This window comes from Tasmannia lanceolata, unplaced genomic scaffold (assembly GCF_043159265.1).
Source record: "Tasmannia lanceolata isolate RefF3 unplaced genomic scaffold, GAP_Taslan_0.1 ptg000006l, whole genome shotgun sequence".
In the NCBI taxonomy this organism is placed as follows: domain Eukaryota; kingdom Viridiplantae; phylum Streptophyta; class Magnoliopsida; order Canellales; family Winteraceae; genus Tasmannia; species Tasmannia lanceolata.
In genome coordinates, this window is record NW_027518683.1 from 2149614 (window position 1) to 2177608 (window position 27995).

Below are 27995 nucleotides of genomic sequence, written 5' to 3' on the forward strand. Positions count from 1 at the left end.
TCCAGCAACCTATCTGGGTCTTCCTTTTGGTGTGGGTCGACCGAAACACAACCTATGGGCTCCTATTATTCAAAGGATTGAGCAACGTTTGGCCACCTGGAAGCGCCGGTTGGTTTCCAAAGGAGGTAGATTAGTGCTTATAAAGGCCGTTCTATCCAATATGCCGATATATTTTCTATCTCTTTTTCAATGTCCCGCCTCGGTTGCTAAACGCATCGAACAAATTCAGAGACGCTTCCTGTGGGGCGGATCAGGGTCTTCCAAGGGGGTCTCCCTGATTAAATGGAATATGGTCTGCTTGCCTACTAAAAATGGAGGTTTGGGTATCAGGAGGGTTCAGAGTTTTAACCAGGCCCTTATGGGCAAGTGGCTGTGGAGATTTGGCGAAGAACAATCATCTTTGTGGGTCCGGGTCATTGGAAGTAAGTATGGTTCAGATCATGAGCATTGGGACTCTGTTGATAATTTTAAACTCAAAGGTCTCACGGTTTGGAGGGACATCTTAAAGTTGAAGTCGTTATTTGCTCCTAGCGTCCGATTCAGATTATATAGGGGGGATTGGATTCGGTTCTGGCAGGATCCTTGGTGTTCGGACGATCATCTTCAAGTGATGTTTCCTGACTTATTCATCGTTTCATCTCAGAAAGAGGCCTGGGTATCGGAATGTTTTGCAAGGGAACATGGGAAGGTGGCTTGGTCTCCTAAGTTTCGCAGAGACTTCTTTGTTAGGGAGTTAAACTCTTACAGCGCCCTCCTCTCCTTATTGGATTCTTGCTTCATCAAGTCTTCGGGCGTAGATCGTCGGATTTGGATTTGGAATCCTTCGGGGATATTTTCAGTCAAATCTTTTTATAACCATCTGATCCCTTCTTTAGTGGAGCATGTGTCATCCTCGGTTTGGAGACAATCTTGCCCTCCGAGAGTTGCTTTCTTTGGGTGGTCGGTTAGCTGGGGCCGCATTCAAACTATGGATTTTTTGAGGAAACGAGGAATGTGGTTGGTAGATCACTGTCCTCTATGTTTATCCGCTGGGGAATCCATTGACCACCTTTTCATACACTGTAAGGTTGCTCGCCATATTTGGGGTCTTATTTTTTCTCGTTTTGGAATCAGTTGGGTCCCCTCCAACTCTATGGCTGAATTCATTTAGAGTTGGACCTGGACTCCTTGGAAAAGGAAAGGCAGAACGCTGTGGAAGATGTGTCTCCTGGCCTCATGGTGGTTCTTGTGGAAAGAGAGGAATGCTCGTATCTTTGAAGGGAAGGCTAGATCTCCCTATTGGATTTATATTCAGTTGATAGCTGCGGTCATATCCTGGGCTCGAAGCCTTCCTCTGTTTCGTTTTGTTTCAGCTTTCGACCTCTGGGAAGGATGGTCAATCATATGCTTGGAATCGGCTACCAAAGTGAAAATCCTCCCCTCCTGGATTCCTCCTCCTCCGGGGTCCCTGAAACTTAACTTTGACGGATCGTCTATCGGCAATCCAGGAATGGCAGGAGTAAGGGGGTTATGTAGAAACCACAAAGGGGAAGTCCTCTGGGCCTACTCGGGGCCTATCGGAGTGGCAGACTCAAACGAGGCAGAGGTCCGAGCCGTTCATAGCGGGCTTCTCTCGATGCCTCGTCTAGAGTGCGACAAAATTATCGTCGAAGGGGATTCCTTAAATGTTATTCGCTGGCTTTCGGGTAACGCTTCTCCCCCTTGGCGATTTTTGCCTCTCTTAGAGGAAATAGAGGACAGAGCTAAGGGCTCCTCAATACTTTTTCGCCATGTCAGGAGATCAGCCAATGCGGAAGCAGACACCCTTGCCAAGAAAGGAGTCTTTCGGGCCGCGTTTGAGTGCTTTGACTATCTACCTCCTTGAATTATTGTACTGCTATCTTTGTATTATCTTTGTTCCTTCAGGACCACCTCGGTTCTGTTTTTACATATATATATATATATATATATATTCTGTTGCCCTTTTCAAAAAAGAAAACTTTTGGTATGTATTAACCGGTTCAAGAAAATTATAAGGAAAAGAATGAAACGAAACTGAGGGTTAGGATCTTTTGATTAAAAAAACTCAATGCTCAACCATCCATTATAGAAACTAGTTAGTGAATTATTTAGGTCATGTATGGAGAGTTTCGGGTACCGTATTTTATGTTTACTATCTACTAGCCATTGATCGGATACAATGAATGGGTATGAGAAAGAAACAGCAGGGGGAAAACCTTTTAAGGTAATTTCAATTGAATTTTGCTGTGAAATACATCCCACTTTGCTCTACAAAAGATGACAATAAGAGAAAATGGCTATTTTCATTCAACCATAGCCAACAATTAAACGAGAAAGCTCATAACATACAGCTGTAATGGTCTCTGGAAGAAATATCATATAAGTAAGCAATCTTTTCAATATCTAATTATCTAATTATCTATTATAATACTAGTGTGACACGTCACCCGTGCGATGCACGGGGTGACATTAAAAAGTATATTTTGGAATTTGGTTTTTTCAAAAAAGAAAGAGAAGAAGATGTTTTTGTATATGGATGAAACTGATTGAAATTGATGCTAGTATCAATCTGTTTGGACGCACGTCTATACGGTGGCAACGGGGTGGGGCGGGGCCGGATGTTGCATTCCCCGTCCCCGCCTCAAAGAAACTTCCCCATCCCCGCCCTCGCTTCGGGGATTGTGGGGAATCCCCTTCCCCGCCCCACAGGGAAAATCTAATCCCCGCCCCGCCCCCGCCTCACGCACTACAAGGAAATGTGTTTCATGGATTTTTTATTAGAAAATTCTATTTGAGAATGATATTAGGTAAAATTTAGGAATACTAAATGGAATTTGTGCTATGGTAAGTACGGCTACCCAAATTAAAAGCGAGAAATCCAAATTTAATAACGAAAAATTCAATTTTGTTCGGGGAATACGGGGCGGGGCGGATCCCCCTTTTCACAGGTTTAATTGCCAGCCCTACAAGGCTATCGAGAGGAACAATCGATGGTTGTCAAGAGACAATATGGTTTATAACTGGATTACATTCGATTCAACTTTAAACAAATATCCAATCCCATCCTATTCTTAAAAAAGAAATGAATGGCCCATGCAGATAATTTGCATCATATCATCAACGAAACACACTAATCCAATAATTAGAAAAGCATAGTGAGATGAAATAATAGTCTCGGAGCAGGAGGGCACATTTTTTAAAGAATTGCCCGAAAAGATTATGTTATCAAAAACAGGAATTTAGCTCATAGGTATGGTACTAATGTCTTTGCATCAAGCTATGGTTCATGGATGCAAAATATCTTATCTTACACTCCGAACACTTGCATAGGCGATGAACGGGAATGACTGACAAACTCTAGATGGATCTGATGGATTGGAGGAGGAAATTTGGAGAGAAGAGTGTGAACTATATCATTCAATGTAAAAGCATTTTATGTGGTACATGCATTCCATACTTGAAGATGATTCAATTGTGCCGCAAGAAAAATCTATTATTGTAGTAGATTCCACTCATTAATCACGTCTGAAAGCTTTAAACATCTTATTATCCCTCTACATATGGTATTCATTACCATTCCCAAAAATAATCAACGGAAAAGCTCATATGTCTAGAACTATAAAATGCCACAAACTAAAGGAATACGATATGTGTCCTAGAATTCTGAACCATAAGAAAATAACATATTTGTACGGATGTACCCTCTAGAAAGATTATGCATCACTCTTTATTAAAAATGGGAAGAAAAAGAATACCTACACAACTTTATTGCCATGTTGGAGCTCTTCATCACTTACTACTACCACCAAAACTCTCTCTCTCTCTTTTATTGTTTTTAATTTGCCATCATAGCACCTTAATGTACATAATTGATGGTTATTATGGTCTTAGGTTGAGCTTAGTTAATGTGGTCCTAATGTCCCAATTGCAAATATACCGAGGCCTTCTTTAGATTGTGGAAAATTTCTCTATAAGTTTGTGACAGAAAAAATATTCCAGAATTACTTGCTTTCATTGTTTGGCAAATATACAAAGGCAATGTTTAGATTGCAAGATTTTTCTCCGAAAGTTTGGAAGAGAAAAGTTTTTCCAGAGTTTCTTTCCTGCATTTTGAGATGGAAAAAAGTAACGTCACCACAATTCGAGTTTAATTCACGCTGACCTTCAATTGAAGTGGCAATAATGTGGTGGACAGAACACTATCAAAATACTAAGGCCATGATTGTTTTGGCCCGCCATTTTACACTGTATTTTTATTATGGCTCCCATGCCACACGATCATGATCTCCATCAAAGCCACGCATTGGGTGGGCCCTCCATTTTGTAGGGGTGCAACTCGGGTTGATACTTTGGGAATTCAGGTTGAGCGTTTAGCTTAAAATCAGGGGTTCGGGTAGATTCCAATTCATTTTAGCAAAAGCTCAACCCAACCCGACCCATGTTAATTGGTTGTTAACAAAACAACTACAGCACAAAAAAATATTTTCTAAAGGGCTATATATTTAATTGTGTGGTTCATTCTTTGAGTTTTTTTCCTTTTCCTCTTAAAATAGGGAAAGGAAAACCTTTGTGTGTTTTTCATGTTGGTAGCATTTACTTTTTCTTGCTTGATATTTCTGCCTCATTTCTTGAACATGGGTACACTTTAAATTGTTTTCATTATGGGCTACACATATCTGATGTCTTTTAACATGGAGACACAGTTCTGTTTTTGGAACACGGGTGGAAAACTCATTTATGAAGGAAAGAAAATTTCCCACTTCCAAACACCCCGTTTGCAAAATGATAAAATTTTACAAATGACACCGACATTTAATAATTGAGTTTGTTAATTTTCCTTTTAAGGAGGATTAAGTATTTCCAAGTTCTATCTAGGGGCTCCAACATTTCCATGGCTATAACATTCTATCTTAGATCTATGTCAATCCAAATTCAGCTCCTGGATGAAGGATAAAATCTTTGCTACCTCAAAACATGTAAGAGAACCTTAATAGGCCGTTTGGATACAATCGGTTCTCAAAAACCAAAACAGAGAGGGCCTTAATTGGAGACCAGTGAAATCTTGGGAAAAGATAAGTTTTTAATAAATTTCCTACCCCAACTCAATTTCGTTGGATGTTATGAAACATCACAAGACTTGGAAGAGATAAGGCGTAGCTAAAGATGGATTGGTCATCCTTATCTTTCCTTTTAGTGGTAGAGTTTTATTAGAAACTCTATATCCGGTTATAAATACTTTTTCTTCCTTTTCCGTTACACCTTGCATTAAAACAAACCGATCATATTAAAAGAAGCCCTTCCATGGCGTTTTCACAAGATCCATCTACCACATCAAAAACCCAAAAGCCTCCATTGCTATGACAACAACGATTAATGAAAGGTTCCTCCCCCTGTAGGGGAAATGTCGAGCACAAAGGTATTTGCTGCGTATATTATTTTCATTCTTTTCCTCTTCTTTTTTTTCATATTGGCATCTTCTGTTTATGATGTGTATGTTCAGGCAAGGGGTATTGGCAACTTCTGTTTCATCTTCAATGTATTTCCTTAATTGTCATTCTATCAATTGTCCTGCATTTTGATCTGTTCTTTAATTTCCTGGCCGTTTTAATTCTTTAAATTATTAACAACAAAAAAGAACAAATGATCTGAGATAAATAAGTTTTCTTTTCTTCCATCTTCAATCGGATCAAACTTAGTTTTCCAATGTCCCAAACTTATTTTATTGGTGCCTTGCTGCTGATGCTATGTATGGAAGTTGTGTTTAGATCGTTGCTTAATTTTTATGCAACAGAATTCTTTGGTGTGCCACATCAAATCATCTAATGACAACTCTTAAATTTCATATAAATACAATTTAAGGTGACAGCTCGAGTTCCTCCCTCTCTCTTCTCCAAGCAACCCCAAGCTGGCTAATTCACTCCCCTCCTGCTTAACATGGGAAAGTGATTTAACACACGCACGCTTTGATAAATGCACTCCTAGGGATATTAGCAGCCTCTTAGGGATTTTGCACTGCAGTGGGTGGGTACCATTTTGAGTTTTCTCTGCACTTAGGGCCCACCTCCTTCAGGAATTCTGGGATTCGGTTCGGACTCAACTTCGGGATTGGGATTTTATTCGATTTTAGGATTTTTTTATTATTTTTTTGAAATCAGGGCTAGGTCAAAATGGGGTGTCTACAGATGCCCCTCTTTGGCAGAGGGTGCCTGTCACACGAATGCCAAAGCCAAAAGGACAATGCATTTTGACCTGCCCCGAAAACTTGGTTAAAGAAGGAAAACGTAAAGAAAATGATTTTGTAAAGATTAAATTCTTGAAGGGTCTGATGCCACAAGGGTCTTACTCAGAGTGGATGCCTCAGGGGACGTTGGAAAGAATGCTTCAGGATGGCGACTGCCGTGCGAGAACGGGCTTGGGTGCCGTATGAGACGGGCTTGGATGCTCTCATAGTCACAAAAGGTGGAATTTGATTAAGCGGAACCCTCACGCACTAATCAAAAGGGAAAGTCTTGTTATGCGGAACCCTCACGCAGTAACAAACGATGGAAATTTGTTATGTGGAACCCTCACACAGTAACAAAAGGTGGAATTTTAATTAGGCGGAACCCTCACGCACTAATCAAAAGGGAAAGCCTTGTTATGCGGAACCCTCACGCAGTAACAAGCGATGGAAATTTGTTATGTGGAACCCTCACACAGTAACAAAAGGTGGAATTTTAATTAGGCGGAACCCTCACGCACTAATCAAAAAGGAAAGCGTTGTTATGCGGAACCCTCACGCAGTAACAAGCGATGAAAATTTGTTATGTGGAACCCTCACACAGTAACAAAAGGTGGAATTTTAATTAGGCGGAACCCTCACGCACTAATCAAAAGGGAAAGCGTTGTTATGCGGAACCCTCACGCAGTAACAAGCGATGGAAATTTGTTATGTGGAACCCTCACACAGTAACAAAATGTGGAATTTTAATTAGGCGGAACTCTCACGCACTAATCAAAAGGGAAAGTGTTGTTATGCGGAACCCTCACGCAGTAACAAGCGATGGAAATTTGTTATGTGGAACCTTCACACAGTAACAAAATGTGGAATTTTAATTAGGCGGAATCCTCACGCACTAATCAAAAGGGAAAGCGTTGTTATGCGAAACCCTCACGCAGTAACAAGCGATGGAAATTTGTTATGTGGAACCCTCACACAGTAACAAAATGTGGAATTTTAATTAGGCGGAACCCTCACGCACTAATCAAAAGGGAAAGCGTTGTTATGCGGAACCCTCACGCAGTAACAAGCGATGGAAATTTGTTATGTGGAACCCTCACACAGTAACAAAAGGTGGAATTTTAATTAGGCGGAACCCTCACGCAATAATCAAAAGGGAAAGCGTTGTTATGCGGAACCCTCACGCAGTAACAAGCGATGGAAATTTGATTGAAGAGTAAAATTCTTATGAAAAGATTGATACTCTCACGCTTTTGATTGATTGATTGATTTGAATAGATTGACTGGGATTGATTTCTTTGGAGATTGCTTTGTCTCTCCAAAGAAGCGGGAACTTCTTTTTTTTTGATATGCTTGCTGGATTGATTGGTTGATTTGGATCGATTGATTGATTCAGATTGATCCCCTTGAGCACTGCCTTGTCTCTTGCCGAGAAAAAGGGATTGTGAGTTCCTTGATGAGGACTTGACTCACATGATTTGCTGGGATTTTGGATATTGACCCTTTTTGAAAGAATTGGATTCTGCTGGGAGTTGAATGCTTTGAGTAGTTGACAACGGACTCTCTGGGAGATAGATGTTAGACTCCCTTGGGGAACTGGTTTTGCTGGGAGTTTAGAGGTTTGGCTCGAGATGTGCTTGTACCCCTCTTATCTCAACTTGCTGGAGACATTGGTTTATTCTGATTGTCCTTGTGTGCTTGACATCTTTTATGACGGAATTCATAAAAGATGCCCCTAGTGTACTAGTGCTTCCATGACGAGAGTCTTAGGGAGGTAAAACAATGGCGGTTGAAGAAAAGATGCTTCTTTCTGTGAAGGCTTGAAGTTGCAGGTTTTTTTTTTGTATTTTTTTTTTGAAGAGAGTAGGACAATCACCATGATGGCTGAGTCTGAGAATCTCTTTCTTGCATTGCTCACTTCTGGAGGCTTAAGGTCTCTGGTAGGTTTGAATAAGATGACTCTTGCCCCTTCTTATACCTAAACCAGGACTAACTCCGATGATTTTGTTTTTTTTTTTTTTAGGGCATGCTGCCACTCTTCCAACGCCAATGACTTTGACTTCGAAGGGAAGAGAAAACGAATGGAAAAGTATGAATGGATTTGAATGGACTCATCCAAAGACGACTATAACTCCAAGGACTCAACTCACTGAGGGCTGACTTTTGGATCTAATGTGTTATTTATTAAGGGTATGGCCTAGCCACTCTTAGAGTATTTCGAATACCGTGTCAAAAGGCACTACTCTCCTCATTCGGTGTTTCCATTGAGGTTATTATCCCTTTCGGATTGCTCGGTTTCAATGCCCCTAGTTTAGAGGAGTGTCAAAGTAAGCTTTGCCAGCGCTACCTGAACTCTGAGATTTTGCTGTGACTGAAGAATCTTCCTCCGCCTCATTGATTCGCGCCTTGCAGGAAGTCATTGCCACTGACCAGATTGTCTTTTCAAGTTTTCAATATGGCGGACCGCGTGCCCTATCTTTTGCCTGGATCGCCCTTTCGGGTTTTCGGTCCAGCGGGCTTGAGTACCCTGACTTTTGCCTAAGCCGACTTTTTGATTTTCAACTTAGCGAGTGAATGACCCTAACTTTTGCCTAGGCCGCCCTTTCGGGTTTTCAGCCTAGCGGGTCTTCAGACTCCATCGTTTTTCTCTTTTCTTTCTGCTTTTGCCTCGAACATTTCCTTGTTCACCAGAAGGACTTTCTAGGTGGGCGTGGGTTCAAAAGGGTTGGATATTTCTTTGGTTCAAACGATTTCGACTGGATCTGGGCTTCGTACCCCAAAAAAATGGAGGATAAAGTCCGCGCAGTTCGCTTGGGGTTTGGAAAAGAATGATTTAGCTTTTAACTCAAAGGTTGACCGAACCTAGAAGACCAGGTTGCCTACGTACCCCCAAAAGATGAGGATCAGGTTGCGCGTAGTTCAAGGCAAAGTGCCCCTGGTTTGTGGGTGTTTGAAAAGAATGTTGATTTGTTAAGGCCCAAAGGAGTTTGCAAAAGGATTTTTCGAATTTGGGATTTTTGGTTTTGAAGGTTCAAACAGCCAATGATGGCCTTCTGGTGTACAGGCTTCTGAAGTGATTGAGGTTCAACGGCTTTGAATCTTTTTCTCGTTTCATTTTTTTTTTTAGGAGTCTGGCGGCATTTCCTGGCAAGACTTCATCTGTACTGCGCAAACTTGACTGATTGAATTCCCACTTTGTCTTTGTGATCTTACACTGATGCTCAGTATTCTAAGACTCAGGGTCTTCTCTATATGCTGGAGATGCTTTAAAACTGACTCCACTTCTTGGGATCCTGATATTTCTAAGGAGTTGACATAGGGGCACGCTCCCTTCTCCTTTTTGTTCTGGATTCCATCTTTCTTTCTTTTGGATGTTCGTTTTCTTCTGATATTTTTTTTGGATGTGGGGAATGCCCCTACACCTTGAATGCTTTAACTTGAAATTACATCGCAATGTATAGCCCAAGTGTTCTTTTGAGGCTCATGTTCTATGATTGTGACTTTGTTGTCCGAGAGTTTTCTCTCAATCTTTTCATTATCTTCACTTGATGTCTAATGTTCTTCCTTTGAAATTTTCGCTTCTCCGACCTGATGTCTAAAGCTGAGGGACTCTTTCATTGAATAGCATTAGGGCATGCTCCCGTTTATCCTCGTAGGACCAAGCAGAACTACTTTGAACCGTCTTAGTAGACTTATCGATTCTTCGCGCTCTTCGGGAGATAATTTTTTTGCCAATCCGTTTTCCCGAGTTTCAGATTTTGATACCCCCATCGACAGTTTCGATTTCGTCTTCAAGTGGCTTTACTCGACGCTCTTCCTCTCGTTTGACCATCTTTCAGATCTCGAGGGGAATTTCGTCTGCATCCTCTTCCGAGAAGGGTGTCTTAGTTTGTTCAACATTAGATCCAAGAGGAAACACAGAGGAAAATTGACATTTAAAACACATGAACATTTAATGGAGACGTTTACGTACATTGATGATACTCGACACGCAACATTGGGCTTTACATCAGACATAACAATGGGTTGAATACTGACTCACCATAAGAAAGACGAGCAAACACAAAATACTTGGACTTGACACTAACATGATTATTTGACCTACCAACTTGGACAAGAGAGTGGTTACACACACGACAAGGACAAATTTCAAAGAAATGACACTTTTTGGAGGCAATGGACTAGCGCTGAAAATTCATGGACATCATGCCTTCCTCCATGATGGTGATGACTTTGGAGTTCGATCTTGGAATAGGAATCTCGGAAGGGGCAGCCTCTTTGGTTTCTATAGACCTGGCTCAAACTGATTTTCAACACCTGATAATGGCAAGGCTTTCTCTGGTGTGATGTTTTCAAGGGGTTCAAGCTATGACATCTTTCCTTTTCCTTCCCGTTCATTTTCCAGCCCCGATGTGGTACAGGTAAAGGTGGTAAGATCTGTGAAGGGTTGAATGAGTTGAATGGTTCCCATGGTGGGTGGAAGAGGTGCAACATGGTTAGGTGCAAGGTTCTCGGAAGCATTTGAGTTCGAGAAGAATGAGGGGATCCCCATCTATCCGGTCCTGGATTTCATCATCATTTCCCTCATTTCGGCCAGGACGAGACTCTCAGTAGACTCAACCATCTGAGCAAGGTGAGAGGAAATAGGTACAGCAGACTGGCTAGACCAGGAAAGTTTAGAGATGGAGAGGCTCTTTTGGGAGATATGATAGGCAACTGGGCAAGTCTCTTGTCATGGACAACACAAACATTAGGCTTAGTGAGAAGTAATCACATGGCAATATAATGTGCAAATTGAAACAAAAGGTAACACAAGCACATCTTTCTCTTGGCTAAAATCCGGCAGCATAATAGCAGTACATGGAGATGTGGTACGGTAAGCACATGGTTTATCAATAACCCTAAGAGATAATGATTACGCTTAAGGTTTTTTGGAGAAAATCCGGCAGCATAACGACTGTACAAGGAGGGTCTCGGCAACCAAGCATAAAGAATACGCCGGCAAGGTCAAGATGAAACAGGGCTCTCAGCAAGAACACATACTCTGGTAGTGATAATGGCAAAGTAGACTCATGATTGGCATGCGGAGCGATCTGATCAAGATCGACAAAAGGGTCCAGCTCAGGAAAGATAGATCATGGCTATAAAGATAATGATGTGAAACCAATGATCTGATCATAATCCAAAAGACGGATGAATGGGAAAAAAATGATTAGATTAGGAAAGAAAACCTAACCATGAAGCAAGCCCTAATCTAGTAATAAATATATATAGATATATATATACATCCTAACCAGGGGCACCAACCCTAGTCTAATCTAGAGGAGTCAAGGAAGTCTCGACTCATGACAGACAAGTGAGTGTACTAGGGGACCGCATTTGTAGTCACACGAGGTGAACTACCCTAGTCTATAAATGGGTCAAGGCTCCTAACTCTAGGCTCCACATGTGTAAGCAACACATGTTCATCCCCACAAATGCAAACAAAAGGACCATGCAATATATAGAAGGGGTACTGGTGCGAGGTCCACCTGGCCGGGTGCATAGTTACTTGTACACTGTGACATAGAGTCCAATGTACGAACTATGTCCGTTTTACACACGAAGTGTCCAGGTGCTGAGTATACTACTGGTGCAGTGGCGCTAGAAGGCGGGTATAGCCCTCACGGCTCCTACTCATAGTATCTCTCCGAGGTAAGTAATCTGATAGCATATCCACAGCAAACCATAGCAGAAAGTAACCACAAAACAGATAATATATGCATGGATGAAAGTGGTGTGTGAACCCTTGTTTTATTTACGCACCTATCTGGTGCCCCTAGCATTCTAACGGAAAGTGTTCCCATTTAAAATGATTTTAGTCAAATTTCTTCAAAATTAGTACAAATGGCATTTTCACAGAGTTAGGCAATGATCTAAGAATTCAATCCCCAGCAGAGTCGCCAGCCTGTGGACCCCGATCCCGAGGACGGGTGGGCGAGGGACACGGCCTGTGGACCCCGATCCCGAGGACGAATGAGGCGAGGGACACGAGATCCCACGCCGGTCCTCTAAGATCTCCACAATGTGAAGGAGAGCTCTACCAAGGAACTCTCGAAATGGTGCCACTCACAGCATGGGTGGCGAAGTAAATGAGATACCTCTCGATTCAAGGACCAGCCCGGAATCAAGATGTACCTATAACAAAGAAGAGTCGCCATCCAAGGAAGTAGGCCCTGGATCCCATGAAATACTCTGTTGCAACGGATAACCAGAGATACAAGAGTCCGTGCCTGATGACGAATGGGGAAGGTGTTAAGCGCCCCCAATTCGCCCAAGTGCAAGCACCTGGTCTCTTATGCCATTTTTAATTAATTTTGAAGAGTTTTGGGCTAAAATCATATGAAATGGGAACGAGTATCCCCGAAGAAACGTCTATCTAAGCATGCATGACCCGGGGATGGGCAAAAGAAAATAAACATCCAAATCCTAACTCACTGCATCTAATCCTAACCCATCACATCTAGGAAAGCAATAACATTCGCATGCACAGCTACAGCTAAGCAAGTAATAGCAGAGATGATAAGCAGAAAAACAGTAAATATCTACAGCTAAGCATGTGAAACTAAACGCACAAGGAATAAGCAAGCTGAAAGTAAACACACAAGGAACCAAAGACACACACAATAAGCTAAAAGATGCGGGGAAAGAAAGGGATCAGAAAATAGACGATGCGCGCAAACTCAAAATGCCAGGGAAAAGAAAGTGGGACGTACGATAGACTCAGGGAGCGATTCTAAAGGAATCGAGCTCAGTGATCCTGATCCGCTAAAGATCGGACAAGTCTCGCGACCGTCATAGCCTATCGTTGGGCTCAGCGAGGATAATCCCTGTAAATGGGCCACGCTACGTCGTCGCCCATCCCAAAACCCGATAAAACGTCGGAAAACCGATAAAACCGAAAAACCACGATCGAAATCGGTAATGAAATGAAAAGAAGGCTCCGAGTGACCTGGCAATCACCATCCTTGCCCATTTTGGTTTTTTGTATTTTTGAGAAAAGCTTGAAAGATATTTTCAAATGCTGAAATGATTTTTTTTTGAAGGGTTTAAATAATTTTATTGAAAAGTTTGACTGAACTTGGGATGACGGTCCCAAGCTGCCTACGTACCCTGTGAAAAGGGATCAAGCCAACGTAGTTCGAAACAGCTTTTCGAAAAACGCTTTTGTTGTTTTCTGATATTTTTTTGTTGTTTTTGTTATTTGATTTGTATGTATTTTTATCCCTTTTGATCGAAAGGGGGTTTTGGCTCAAGAGGTTGCCGTCCGTCATAGCCTAAACCCGACGAAGTGTTCCCAAAATCGATGGGGATCCCGAAATGCAAGGAGAATCCCAAGGAACGTGTGAAAAGACGAACCCGAAGAGGGGAAGAAGTGAATCCTTAGGCAAAGAGGCATGAAGGGCAACGGGGTGGCTCAAGAAACATTCTGTCACCGCCCTAGCCCGAGAAGGAGTTTCCGAAAAGGCGATAGAAATCCTGAAGAACCGAAGAAGACCCCGAACACAGATAATAGCTTCCAATACTACTAGACATAAAACCGGAGGACATGTACATGATGGCAAAAGTTAGCAAATTGGTGGAGGCATGAGAGCACACATCCAAAAAGAGACAAGTACATGGTAATATAGATGGTTTTCTCGTCTTAACAATTTAAAGACAAAAGTATTATGACTTCAAAGAATAGAGCCTCAAATCACAATCAGCACATCTAAGATGGCCCGAGAAAAAACTCAAATAAATGTTCGACACTTAGAGGCTTTTAATCAAACAGATTATGGACATAAGGGTGAATTTGGATTTCCAAAATCCATGGATTTGAAATCAAGAATTTTAAAATTCATAAATTTATAAATAATGCCGTTTGGATGACCATGTATAGATTTGGATTCCAAATCTAAATTATTATTATTTTGTTTGGATGCTCTTTGGATTTGAATTTGAAATCTAACAAAACTAAAAAGCCCTAAAATACTTGATATATGGGCATTTCAACCATTTTCCATGAGCCAGGGGTATTCTAGTCATTTTACCCTATATGAGGGTATTTTGATCATTTTTTATGTCATAAGGGTGTTTTAGTCATTTTCCATGACTCGAGGTATTTGGTCATTTTCACCCGGTATAGGTGTATTCCGGTCATTTTGCATGACCCGGGGGGGTATTCTAGTCATTTTACCTAATATGGCGTATTTATATTATTTTTATCTCATGAAGGTATTTTTAGTCATTTTTCATGAGCCATAGGTCATATTTGCTTTATATAGGGGTATTTCGATAATTTTCCATGATATTGGGGTATTTTAGTCATTTTACCATATATGAGGTTATTTTGATCATTTTTAAGTCATAAGGGTATTTTAGTCATTTTGCACGACTTAGGGGTATTTTGTCATTTTTACCGGGTATAGGGGTATTTCTATTCATTTTACCTAATATGGCGTATTTTATCATTTTTATCTCATGATGGTATTTTTAGTTATTTTAGTCATTTTATGAGCCATAGGTCATTTTTACTTGATCTAGGGGTATTTTAGTAATTTTCCATGATATTGGGGTATTCTAGTTATTTTACCTTGTATGAGGTTATTTTGATCATTTTTATATCATAAGAGTATTTAGTCATTTTGCACGACTCGGGGGTATTTTGTCATTTTTACCTTGTACAGGGGTATTTCGGTCATTTTGCTTGACTTGGGGTTTTCTAGTCATTTTACCTAGTACGATGTATTTTGATCAGTTTTTAATATCATGTGGGTACTTAAGTCATTTAAACACTTTTTTGGTATATTTTGGTCATTTTAACCCCTTACGGGTTAGATTTAGATTTATAAATAACCTATCGCAGAAAGGATTTATAAATCCAAAAAATTACACTAACATGAGGAATTTGTAAATCTTGTGGATTTCACTCAAATCCAAATCCAGATGTCATAAAGGCTTGCCAAATGTTGAATTTGGATTTAAAAATCCAAATTCACCTCCAAATCCAAATCCAAGGGGTATCCAAACGGGCCCTAAGGATATTTGTTTTTTTATAAAAAAAATCATTTTTAATACTTACTCTATCATTTAAAAAAAAACATTTTTCATAAAAAATCATTTTTTAACCTCTTTTCAATTCACTTTCATCTATCATTTTTTAATACTTACTATTCATGAAACAACGACCAGTCTTGGGCATGAATCATGTTAGAATATGTGAGATCTCACCAATAAGTTAGATTAGGCAACTATGGTTTGATTAGGTAGAATAAAATCACATCTTCCAAGATTTGATTTGGATTAATTGGGGAAGATTATGTAGGCAAGCTAGATTAGGTATTGAGATTATCTTCTCATATCTTGTCAAATCTCTTTCCATAAATCTCGTGATACTATTTTCTATGTTTATCCTCTTGAGTGTTGAAACACTCATTAGGCTTGATTGTAATATAAGCAAAGATTAGTGGAAATCTTCAATATTTTACAAATCAGGAAATGACAGAGGCAAATTATCAAGCTTGATTTGAGCCTCGACTCTCAACTTATGGTTTTTAGTTTCTTTTGATTTTGTGTTTGGTACTCATGAATTGTGTTGGGTACTCATGAATTTCCTTTATACTATGCTAATCACTATGCTAATCTCTTAGCTATTACATTCCTATCCATCATTTTCTAATACTTTGCATTTCATGAAACAACCACAGCATTGGACACGTTCAAATATTTTTATTTCAGTCATTCTGTAGTAAAGTGACCAGGGTGATACCGCGTCTCTTGACTCAATGGAATCAAATTAAAGTGTAAATCATTTTTAAAAAAATTACTATTTGTCATTATCTTTGTCCTTTATTCTTCTTGCTCGCAACTTGAAACGGGAAGGGGGACTATGGGCCTTTATATTCAGCTGTTGGCACTTAGCACACACATGCCGTCGGTTATTCTTTTTATACAAAGTGAAATTCAGAAAAAAATTTATGATCTTTTATTTCCGAATTTGCCAATCACCTTCTCATTTTCTATTCAGTCCTTACTGTATAAGTATTTCGGTTATTCAAATATTCAGCTCTATTTTATAAGATGATTTTAACTATACCATTGTTCAGGTGTCCACTTCAAATATAAGAAAAATTAGCCAGAAGAAATATCTGTCCTTTTTGCAAAGCATGTTTTTTCTCGCCCCGTGCATCGCACGGGACACCCACTAGTTCTATACTATTCCTCAAGGTTCCAAGTCTCTCTCTCTCTCAATGGAGAACGTCATTGATAAGGACATTGGTAAGAGCTCTCTTTCTACCCATCAAATTCTAGCCATTCTCCATTTTAGTTCTTTATTTTTTTAATCTATGTGATGCCATCAGTTTATTCATGCCTGTTGCTCAACATATACATGTTGGGATTATGACAACCGATTGCTACCCCCAATCTAATTATTGGACCAAAAATTTCATTACTTTTGGGTCCAATAATCAGATTTGGGGGTGACAATCGGTTGCCACAATCTCAAACGACCAGGGCCTAAGGGTGGTTGGGGTCCTCTGATATGGTTAGTAATGCAGGGGCGTATAGGATTAAATTAATAGGCTATTAATCATGGGGATTAAGGAGGGTTTTGGCTGAGTTTGGAAAGTGAGAGAATAGACTAAGCAAGAGGGAATTATATTTGATTGAAGGGATGGGAATCGGCTGGCTGGGAATAAAAGATTGTGGGCTGGTTTTAGATGTGCTTTGGAGGGTATTTTGTGGCTGTTATCATATGTTGGGTAGGTGTTCTCGGATGGAATAAAAGTGAGGGGGCTAATAGGTTGGAGGGAGGGCTATTATCAAAAGGTTGCTTGGTTGACAAATAAAAGAAAACTATGGAATTCAAGGATGGATGGGCTGCTAGGTGAACGGCTAAATGGTTGGGGAATTTCAACTAAAGATAATGGGCTGAAATCAGAGAACGATCTTTCGTAGCAACAATAGCAAGCAGCGGGTGGCTTGCAAGAACGGCAACACAAGCAGCAGATGGCTGTGTATTATCCGGCGAGCAGAAAAGGGACAAATCCGAGGGACAACTGAGTAGGGCTGCAACTCGGGTCGGGTGGGTCGGGTTTTGGAGAACCCAACCCTACGCGAGAAATATCTCGGGTCGGGTCGGGTTTTTTTTCGGAAAACCCACAATTCCCAAACCCGGCCCTACCCATGATAAATCTCGGGTCGGGTCGGGTCAGGTTTTTTCACATTGACGCAATTTTTTAAGGAAGATTCTTGTTTGGCAAGGCAACTCAACTCATAGAAGCAGAAATTACACTCACATTACACTTGAATCAAACAATGATGTAATTACACTCACATTACACTTGAATCAAACAATGATGTAATTACACTCACATTACACTTGAATCAAACAATGTTGTAATCAAACAATGTTGTAATTACAATCAAACAATGCTGAATCAAACACTTGAATCAACTCAACTCATAGAAGCAGAAATTACACTCACATACAATAACAATGAGTGCGTGGGTTTTCACTTTTAACTTTTAATTAACAATAGAAAAAAATGTACATACTATAACTTATGTAACTCGGGTCGGGTCGGGCCCCTTCAAACCCGGCTCGACTCGAGATTCATGCGGGCTTTTGAATGCTCAACCCGGCTCGACCCGAAACCCATGAAACCTGAACCCAACCCAGGCTATTTCGGGTCGGGTCGATGCGGGTAGGGTAAAACCCGGCTCGAGTTGCAACCCTACAACTGAGGGACCAAAATAAAATTTTATTGATCAAATCTATCCGAGTAGTCTATTTATATACTTTGTAAAAGCTTCCTAATCCTACTCAAACAAGGAAAAAAAAAGAAACTTTCTAAAATTCTAAAACTCTTAAACAATATCCAACGTCCTAAAATTTTGTAACTCTAAACTAAAATTCGTCCAACTCAATCTTTTCCTACAATTTCTCAAAATCAAATCCTACTCTAAAAAGAAGTCTCATACGACTGACTCTTAGAAAATTCAAATTCAAATAAAAAAAGGCCAAATAAATCAAAGTTAGTAATCAACGTGGACCGTTGATTTAAACGCCGTCCAATATCTTTTGATCCGACCGTTGATTAAGTTCACCAGACCACTATGGTCCTGTTTGTTGTGGATTTTGAGAAGCGATTGTGAGTGCAAACTAGATTATTGAACTCAAAATTAATCTAAAATTTGAATCCAATAATCAGTTAAGGAGACACAATTGTTTCTCAAAATCCAAAACAAACAGGGTCTAAGGGTGATTGGGGCACTCTGATATGGTTAGTGTCACGGGGCGACTCACCAAAAATAAAAATTCCTTTGATAAGGGGTTGTCCGTGATGGCCTAGCACTACACTAGTCAACCACCCAAGTTTGCACACACAAAGATCACACAACAACACAAGAAAACACACACAACAAAAACAAAAGAGACTTTTTTAACGTGGTTAGGCTAAACAATGCCTACTCCACGGGCAACTCCATTGCCATCATCTTTCTCAAACTCTTTAGGCAAAAGCCATTACAAAGGAAACTCACAACAGATTGCCTATCTATTGCCTATCTGTTGCCTATCAACAACGTATCTATTACCTATCAACAACCTACCTGTTGCATATCAACAGCCTATCTTCCTTCCTGTTGTTGCTTATCAACAAACTTGGGCATTTTGCACATAAAACGCCCATTACATACAAATTGCACAATCCGTGTATCTAAACACTTACAAATGATAAGCCGCCATGTGGCATAACAGTTGCCTAATCACCCAGCCATGATTGCCTTTGGAAGTCTTCACAATGTGCAAGTGCATGCCAATGCCTTGCTGCCATGTGTGCAAGAACGCCCACCAGTTGCCTTTGCTTTGCCCTCCTTGTGCCCAAACCTTTGAACACGACCAAGCAATGCCTTGGTTTGAATCATAACCGTTTACAACCGTTGCCTCCATGTGCCAACACACCCAGGCGCTTGCCAATTGTCACATGCATACTGGTGCCCTGGTTTTGCCTATCTGTTGTCCACCAGTCAGTGCCCACCAACCAGTGCACACTATGCAATGCCCACTAGCCAGGGCCAATTAGCCAGTGCTAACCATCCAGTGCCCAACGATCCAGTGCCCACGAATCCAGTGTCCACCAATCCAGTATCCAACCCAACCAGTCCAGTGCCCACTATCCAGTGCCCAACTAGTTCAGTGCCCAACTAGTCCATACTTGAGTTAGGTTAGGTTCCCACTAATGCTTGCCCGTGCAAGTTGTGCATAGCCCACACCTATGCTCTAAGCCATACCAAAGCCTTGGTCTCCTGGCTTTCTTCCCACCTTGATGTTCCAAGTGCACGTTGGCAAGGGTGTAAGGTGCCACCACAAACCAATCTGTGTGCCAACATTTCAAAGGGGTGACAGTTAGCCACCACACCGGACCACTTTGGCCCTGTTTGTTGTGGGTTTTGCAAACCGATTGTGAGTCCAAAATTTATTGTTGAACTCAAAATTAAACATAAATTTGAGTCCAATAATCAGTTAAGGACTCACAATTGTTTCTCAAAATCCAAAACAAACAGGGTCTAAAATCAATGGATCAAGGGTTCTAGTCATTTGTATCGAGGTCGGTTCAACGGCAATGTGCCGGACTCCCTTTGAATAATTAGGCATACGCCATTATTATTAGGTAATGATCTAGTCTAGGAAACAAATGAAAATGATAACGGGGCTCCCTGCATAAATTTAATATGTTTTCTATATATAAAACATGGGATTTGCAAGGCAATTTTGCAGTTAGCCATTTCCCATTTCGCTGCGCACTTTAAACAAAATCTGCTAAATTGTGAGCCTTTGTGGCTGTTCTGCAAAATTGCCTAGCGAATCGCACTCATCATATAAAATCTCATACTGCATTGCACGATGCAAAAGCCATTTCGTCTGGTGCTCTTTTTCAGGAGAGAAGAGACCTTTTTAACCGAATTTATCTTTTTCATTGAATTCAAATGAGGTTCATACCTGGTGGCATTTCTCTTCTGAAAAAGAGGGACAATAAAATATCTTCTGCGAAATTGCCTAGTCAGTCCCCATTGCATTATATTTTACTGGTAGTAAAATAATTTTTTATTTTGTTTGCTTGGATTCAAACAGAATGGCAGAAAATCAATGCCAGTGCCACTTTTACTATTTATAGCATCTTTATTTCTTTTAAAATTATGCTCAAACATTAATCATGCTAAAACGGGATTTGCTAGGCAATTTCACGGAAAGTTAATCTCAGAGACAGAAAAGAATTTCAAAGAAAATATAAAAGTAGTGGAAAAAAGTGTGTGTGCGTGTGTGTGTGTGTGAGAGAGAGAGAGAGAGAGAGAGAGAGAGAGAGAGAGAGAGCATATAACACTTCCATATATATAAAAATGTCTGTTGATTTAACATACATTTGAGGGGGGCCCCCTGTTAGAGTGAGAAATCTCACCGTTAGTTAATCTTTGTGGCTGATTAGGCAAGTGTGTTGGATACGGTTACCTAGACGAAGTGGCAAGTGGGGTAGATAAGGTAACCTAAGCAGATTAGTCAACTAGGTTGTACTCATAGTATCTCTATTTGGTTCTATGTTTGTCACCCAAGTGCTTTATAAAATCAAGGACCCTGATTCTATGTAAGGCATTCATGATTAGAATAAATCTTTTCTTTCACATTATACATTTGAATCTTTGTTGTCGTCAAGTTTTGATTCTTTAGTGCCAAGCTTGCGTTTTCGGATTTGAAATCATAACTCTAATGAATTGTGATGAAGTTAACGATAATCCGATCGAGCAAGTCAGGCTCACAGTTCCCATCGATGATGATCCAACGATGCCTGTTTTGACATTCCGAACATGGATTTTGGGGGTGATCTCTTGTGCCCTGCTCGCATTCCTGAACCAATTCTTCGGTTATCGCCAAAATCCAATCTTCATATCATCAGTTCCAGTACAAATTGTAGTCCTTCCAATTGGAAAACTGATGGCGGCCACACTCCCGAGCAAACCCATTCGAGTTCCAATGACGAAATGGGCATTTTCAATGAATCCGGGGCCTTTCAACATAAAAGAGCATGTCTTGATCACCATCTTTGCTAATTGCGGAGCAGGTACAGTTTATGCAGTGGGTATTATTACTGCAGTAATGGCTTTCTACAAAAGGAGCTTGAACCGTGGTGCTGCTCTGTTACTAGTACAAACCACACAGGTGAGCTTTTGGCAACAAAATTGCCTATTTATTTGCAAAACAACATATTCAAGTTGTGGTGATAGTGTGTCCTACAAATTGAAAGGAACCACTGTCATCTTTTTCCTTACTTGAATATAAGTACAAAAAAAGTGTATGGTCCACCTGGCTTATAGTAATTAAAAGTCCCTTGATTTTGGCCTCTTGAGAGAGGACTAGTAAATTGAAATGTATAGTTCATCATAAAGACCATTCTAAGCTTCTTTGTGTTTGATGGTGGATTAGTTGCTTGGATATGGGTGGGCTGGTCTCTTTAGGAAGTTCCTTATTGATTCACCTTACATGTGGTGGCCCTTTAACCTCGTTCAAGTCTCTCTTTTCAGGTATTTCACTCCTATTTGAGTACATATATGCAAAAAATACCCAAAACTCAAAATCCAATTTGAGTTTCCCTCTTGCTTATTAATTAACTGTTTCTTATAAACTTGTGCAGAGCATTGCATGAGGAGGAGAAGAGGCCTAAGGGAGGATCTACGAGGCTCCAATTCTTCCTCATGGTCCTCATCACAAGTTTCTGCTACTATATAGTCCCAGGCTATCTCTTTGGATCCATAACTGCCATCTCTTTGGTTTGTTTGATCTGGAAAAAGTCCATCACTGCTCACCAAATCGGGTCCGGTCTCCAAGGCCTAGGCATTGGCTCCTTCTCTTTGGATTGGTCTCAAATTGTTGCTTTCCTTGGAAGTCCCTTAGCCACTCCGGCCTTTGCCATTGTCAACATTATGGTCGGATTCTGCTTAATGATCTATATAGTCGTCCCCATTGCCTATTGGACTAATGCCTACGAAGCGAAGAAATTTCCTATCTACTCGTCGGACGTCTTCGATGCCAATGGCCAACCCTACAATCTTTCACGAGTAATTAATTCTAAAGATTTCACATTAAATAAAGAAGGGTACAACAATTACACCAAAATCAATCTCAGTGTCCTATTCTCATTTACTTATGGGTTGAGCTTCGCAACACTGGCCGCCACTCTCTCTCATGTTGCCCTCTTTCACGGAAGGTAATTTCTCTCCCAAACCTGGAAAATCATGCCAGGAAGGTACTAATCCCTCCCATGCTCAAAATCTGGCTCAAGCTAACTACAGCCATGTGGAAAAACGGGCACATCTAGCTCCTTTGGGGTCAAACTCAATCTGATGAGCTTAAAATCTATTTCTTCGCCGCTTATAGGTCTCTAGTATTTTAGGATCATTTGAGTCCTTTGTTTATCAAGTGTGTCTCATGGCGGGGATGATGGTTTTCATATATACTTAAATGTATGATCTCTTTTTTCATTTCCCCAACTTATACCCAAAAGCATTTATTCTAATATTGCCACTCTTAGGCCAACATGTAATTGGGCCCACTCATGCGGTGATTCATTTGGTCAACCAATGGACCCCTTTATCCTAACCGTTTGATTAAAGGATTTGAGTGTGATCCACTCAATGTTTTCTAACAATATAACAATCAAGGGGTAGGATTATCGAATGAGCGAATATTAATGATCGGGCTTACCAGGTGAACGGTCATGATCATGCATGGTGACAAATTCTTTTCATGGTTTCATTTCTCTTCTCAATTTTATGATAAAGTTTCATGTTACTTACGGATGATTAAGCTTCATGATAAGTAAGCATGTTATGCATGGAAATTAAGACTCCCTTTCACCTCAATATCCCTGTCTCCATTTTTATAGAACAATTTGGCAACAAACGAAGGCGGCTTTGGGCGATCAGGAGGGTGATGTCCATACGAGGCTGATGAAGAAGAATTATGAGGGGGTTCCTCAATGGTGGTTTCATTTAATCTTTGTTGTGGTCTTCGCTCTTTCCATTCTCACTTGCGAAGGCTTTGGAAAGCAAATCCAACTTCCCTCCTGGGGGATCCTACTAGCATGCGCTTTGGCACTTGTTTTCACCCTGCCCATTGGAATCATTACAGCTACCACAAACCAGGCAAGTTTTAATTAGGGAATGACTAGGCTATCCTGGGATTCCTTTTTCCTCAAAATCTGGTGTAACGAAGTTTGTTAGCCCATTTTTTCAGGTAAAAGTTTTTCTTGGAAACAAAAAACTGAAAAAATACCCATGAATAAAAAAAAAAGAGCGCTGCTATGGAGACCGAGAGTGGAACTGAGAGTGTAACCTAACAAATCGCCACATGCCACATGGCATGGGAGGGGTAGGTTTTTCATTTTCATGAATAAAACAGTCAAAAAGCAAGGGAAAGATTGCTAATGTGTTAAGAGGCTATTTGTTCGGTTCCACTCTTGGTTCCCTACTCGGTTACCATATCATTATTCAAAAAAAAAAAAAGACAGAATAAAAATTGAAAATTCAAAGAAAAGCTTTTTTAGCTTAGCCAAAGATGCATTTTTGTGCACCACATGAGGCCATGTTGAGATTATAACAATTTTCTAGAAATTGTTTGGAACGGAAAATATTTCAAAAATTTCCTACATTTTTACGCACAAAAAACGATGACCAGAAGCAACGCGATTCAATTTTTTTTACTTAGGGCCCTTCAATTTATGATAGTATCCCTCTAAATCGTTGAAAGAAATGATCTATGCAATACTAATACTTTCTTTCTCACATTGGACTTGGTGTATAATCTATAAATTGAATCATTTATCACTTTTGGAATTTTTTTGGGGGCATGGAAAATTGAGTCTCACACCCATTTTCCCAATAAATTTGGCAAATTTGCTGTGCAGACCCCAGGGCTAAATGTGATTACGGAGATGATCATAGGTTACATGTACCCTGGAAGGCCTCTTGCTAATATGGCTTTCAAGACGTATGGCTATATTAGCATGGCCCAAGCTCTAACGTTTCTGTCGGACTTCAAACTAGGCCACTACATGAAGATTCCTCCAAAATCCATGTTCCTTGTTCAGGTACGTCCATGCTTCTGCCGGTTGAAGATTAGAGAGTAATCTTGGTAAAGTTTTTTATTTTAACTAAATCCGAATTAGTTTATCAAAGCCTTTGGGAGTTCCGTAGGCCGTTGATGGATGCTTCTTAAAACCATGGTATTGGTTTACATCGGTATGAACAAGTATATGTTTATATCCTATAGAATGGAGAGTCTTAGCAATTTTTCACGCAGACACATACATACACTAAACATGATTCTTTCCATTGCCATACTAGACCTTGGATTATTTCCGTTGAATATTATTTCTCAGGGAATTTTTTTGCACATCCTACATATCAAGGGTGGGACCCACCATTTTACACCTCATGTTTTGATGGGGTGGGGCTACCATCTCCATCCAAACCATGCATAGACTATGGCTCACAATTTTACACCTCATTCATTCTGAGATAGGGCACACTATTTTACACCCATCTTTGATGGGTGGGTCCCTTCATTTCCACCCAAATCCTTGCATATGGTGGGCCCACTATTTTGCATCTCATATTTTTTGATGGGGTGGGCCACCCTCTCCACCCAAACTATGCCTAGGGTTGGGTACACCATTTTGCACATCATGTTAATGGTATGGGGCCCACATTTCACACCTCATGTTGTCATGGGTGGGTCCTCACCTCTCCAGCCAAACCCATGCATATGGTTGGGCCCATCATTTTACACCTCATGTTTTGATGAAGCAAGGGCCCCCATTTTACACCCATGCATAGCATGGCCATGCAAAAATCCAGCCAAAAGGGCGCCTCATTAGATCCATGTCACCCAATTGCATTTATAACATATGTTTGGTTGCACAAAAGCCAGGTGAGTTTCGGGGTTTTGCTTTGCATTTGGGTGTCACACAAGCAAAGTCACTTGTCTGGTTGCCAACGTAACGTTGTATATATATATATATATATATATATATATATATATATATATATATATATATATATGAGAAAACATTTCCTACACACTTGTGTAGGTAAGTTACCTACACACTAGCTTAAAATACAGTGGGGGCCCAATTGTTTGGGTGATCCAAACCATTCATTTGAATGGTCCTCACATAGATAGGGTGTCCACAAAAAATCAGATCCATAGAATCATCCCAACCATTCAAACTATGGAGGCAAAAAATGAACTAATTTGTGAAGGTTTATACACGTCCATTTTACCTTCACAAATCGTAGGGTTGGGATGATCCTATGGATCTGATTTTTTGTGGACACCCTATATCTGTGAGGACCATTCAAATGAATGGTTTGGATCACCCAAACAATGTGGGCCCCCACTATATTTTAAGCTAGTGTGTAGGTAACTTACCTACACAAGTGTGTAGGAAATGTTCTCTCTCTCTCTCTCTCTCTCTCTCTCTCTCTCTCTCTATATATATATATATATATATATATATATATATATATATATATATATATATATATATATATATATATGGGGTTGATTTTTCTAGTCGGCCGACTAGAAAAGTTTTCTAGTCCGTCCGCCAAAAAATACGTGCGGGCCCACAGTTTTTGTGTGATCCGAAGCATTCATTTAATAGGCCCTGACATGGATAGGGTGTGCCCAAAAAATCAGCTCCATAGGATCATCCCAACCCTACGATTTGTGGAGGTTAAAATGGATGGGTATAAAACTTCACTAATTTGTCCAATTTTTAGCTCCACAAATCGAAGGGTTATGATGATCCTATGGAACTGATTTTTTGGGCACACCCTATCTATGTGAGGGCCTACAAATGAATGCTTTGGATCATCCAAACATTGTGGGCCCACTGTGTTTTGGGTCGGCGGACTAGAGAAACTTTTCTCATATATATATATATATATATATATATATATATATATATATATATATATATATATATATATATATATATAGAGAGAGAGAGAGAGAGAGAGAGAGAGAGAGAATAGAGTTCCTGAGGGTGCCCTCATATAAGCTTATATGAGGTGGCTCTCACAAAACAGAAGGGGCCCACATTGTTAGGATGATCCGAAGCATTCATTTGAAAGGCCCTTCATAGATAGGGTGTATACAAAAAATCAGTTCCATTGGATCATCCTAACCCCTACAAAAGTGGGGGCAAAAATGGGCAGATTTGTGGGCAAAACGTGTCTATCCATTCTTGCAGGGGCCTTGCAAATGAATGGTTTGAATCACCACAAAAAATGTGAGACCCATGTGTTTGGGCCCTCAAGCTCATATAAGCTATATGAGCTTCAAGCTCACAATCATTTTCTATATATATAGGATGATCCAAAACATTTATTTGAAATGCCCTTACATAGATATGGTGTGTACAAAAAATCAGCTCCATAGGATCATCCTAACCCATCCAAAAGTGGAGGGCAAAATGGACAGACACCGTTTGCCACAAATCTGCCCATTTTTGGCCTTCGCTTTTGGAGTTGGTAGGATGATCCAATGAAGCTGATTTTTGGTACACCCTATCTATGATGAGGCCTTGTAAATGAATGGTTTGGATCACCACAAAAAATGTGGGACCGATGTGTTTGGGCCCTCAATTTCACAATCATTTTCCTCATATATATATATATATATATATATATATATATATATATATATATATATATATATATATATACTGGTAAGGACACCCCCTCCCACTACTCTAGGGGGCTGGCATCCAAACACTACTTATCACTATTCTACGGGATAAATGCTAAGTTAATCAAATGTCTGTCTCCTCCCTATTGACTACTTATACAGCTAATTTACAAGTAAGTGTTGGTTTCCTTGACACAGTTGGTGGGCACAGTGGTCGCATCAACGACCTACTTCTTCACGGCATGGTGGCTGCTGACATCTGTCGAACACATATGTGATCGGTCAAAGTTGCCAATTGGGAGCCCCTGGACATGCCCCGGAGACAGAGTCTTCTACAACGCCTCCATTATTTGGGGTCTCGTGGGTCCACTCCGCATGTTCGGAAGCCAAGGCCTATACGAAAAGATGAACTACTTCTTCCTCGTCGGTCTAATTTTACCTATCCCCTTTTGGGTCCTCACGCGAATGTTCCCAAACGTGAAGTGGCTAAAACTGGTAAACATGCCCATCATCTTAGGGGGCACAGCAATGATGCCCCCCGCTAGGACAGTGAATTACATAACGTGGGGAGCAGTAGGCCTTTTCTTCAATTTGGTTGTGTATAAGAGGTTCAAGGGGTGGTGGGCAAGGCATAACTATGTTCTCTCAGCTGGCCTAGATGCTGGAATTGCGTTCATGGGTCTCCTTATATTTTATGCTCTCCAAAATAACAATGTCAATGGGATAACTTGGTGGGGGCAGCAGCAGGATGATCATTGCCCTCTAGCAGCGTGTCCTACAGCCCCCGGGATTTCGGCTGAAGGTTGCCCTTTAATTCAGTGACATATTGTGGGATATTTGCTTGGTTCTATATGGATATTGGTTAGTAGTTATATGTGTAGATTGAAATTTGTTTAGTATTTGCTTGGTTCTATATGGATATTGGTTAGTAGTTATATGCGTAGATTGAAATTTGTTTAACATTTGCTTGGTTCTATATGGATATTGTTTAGTAGTTACACATGA

At 40.4% G+C, this 27995-nt stretch overlaps 1 protein-coding gene across 4 annotated transcripts; it reads left to right on the forward strand.

Annotated features, from left to right (window-relative positions):
* The first annotated feature begins 5216 nt into the window (after window positions 1-5216).
* On the forward strand, window positions 5217-27995 carry LOC143879234 (oligopeptide transporter 1-like). Of its 4 annotated transcripts, none has more exons than XM_077381502.1 (8): window positions 5258-5416; window positions 16348-16519; window positions 21025-21458; window positions 21723-21820; window positions 21931-22503; window positions 23182-23440; window positions 24202-24384; window positions 27189-27995. In XM_077381502.1, exons 2-8 carry the CDS (start codon window positions 16492-16494, stop codon window positions 27810-27812), a joined length of 2199 nt encoding a protein of 732 aa, XP_077237617.1. In that variant the 5' UTR covers window positions 5258-5416; window positions 16348-16491; the 3' UTR covers window positions 27813-27995. The 4 variants fall into 4 exon arrangements, with proteins under 4 accessions (XP_077237615.1, XP_077237617.1, XP_077237618.1 ...); XM_077381503.1 differs by having other exon boundaries at window positions 21361-21458; XM_077381501.1 differs by having other exon boundaries at window positions 16348-16517; window positions 21017-21458.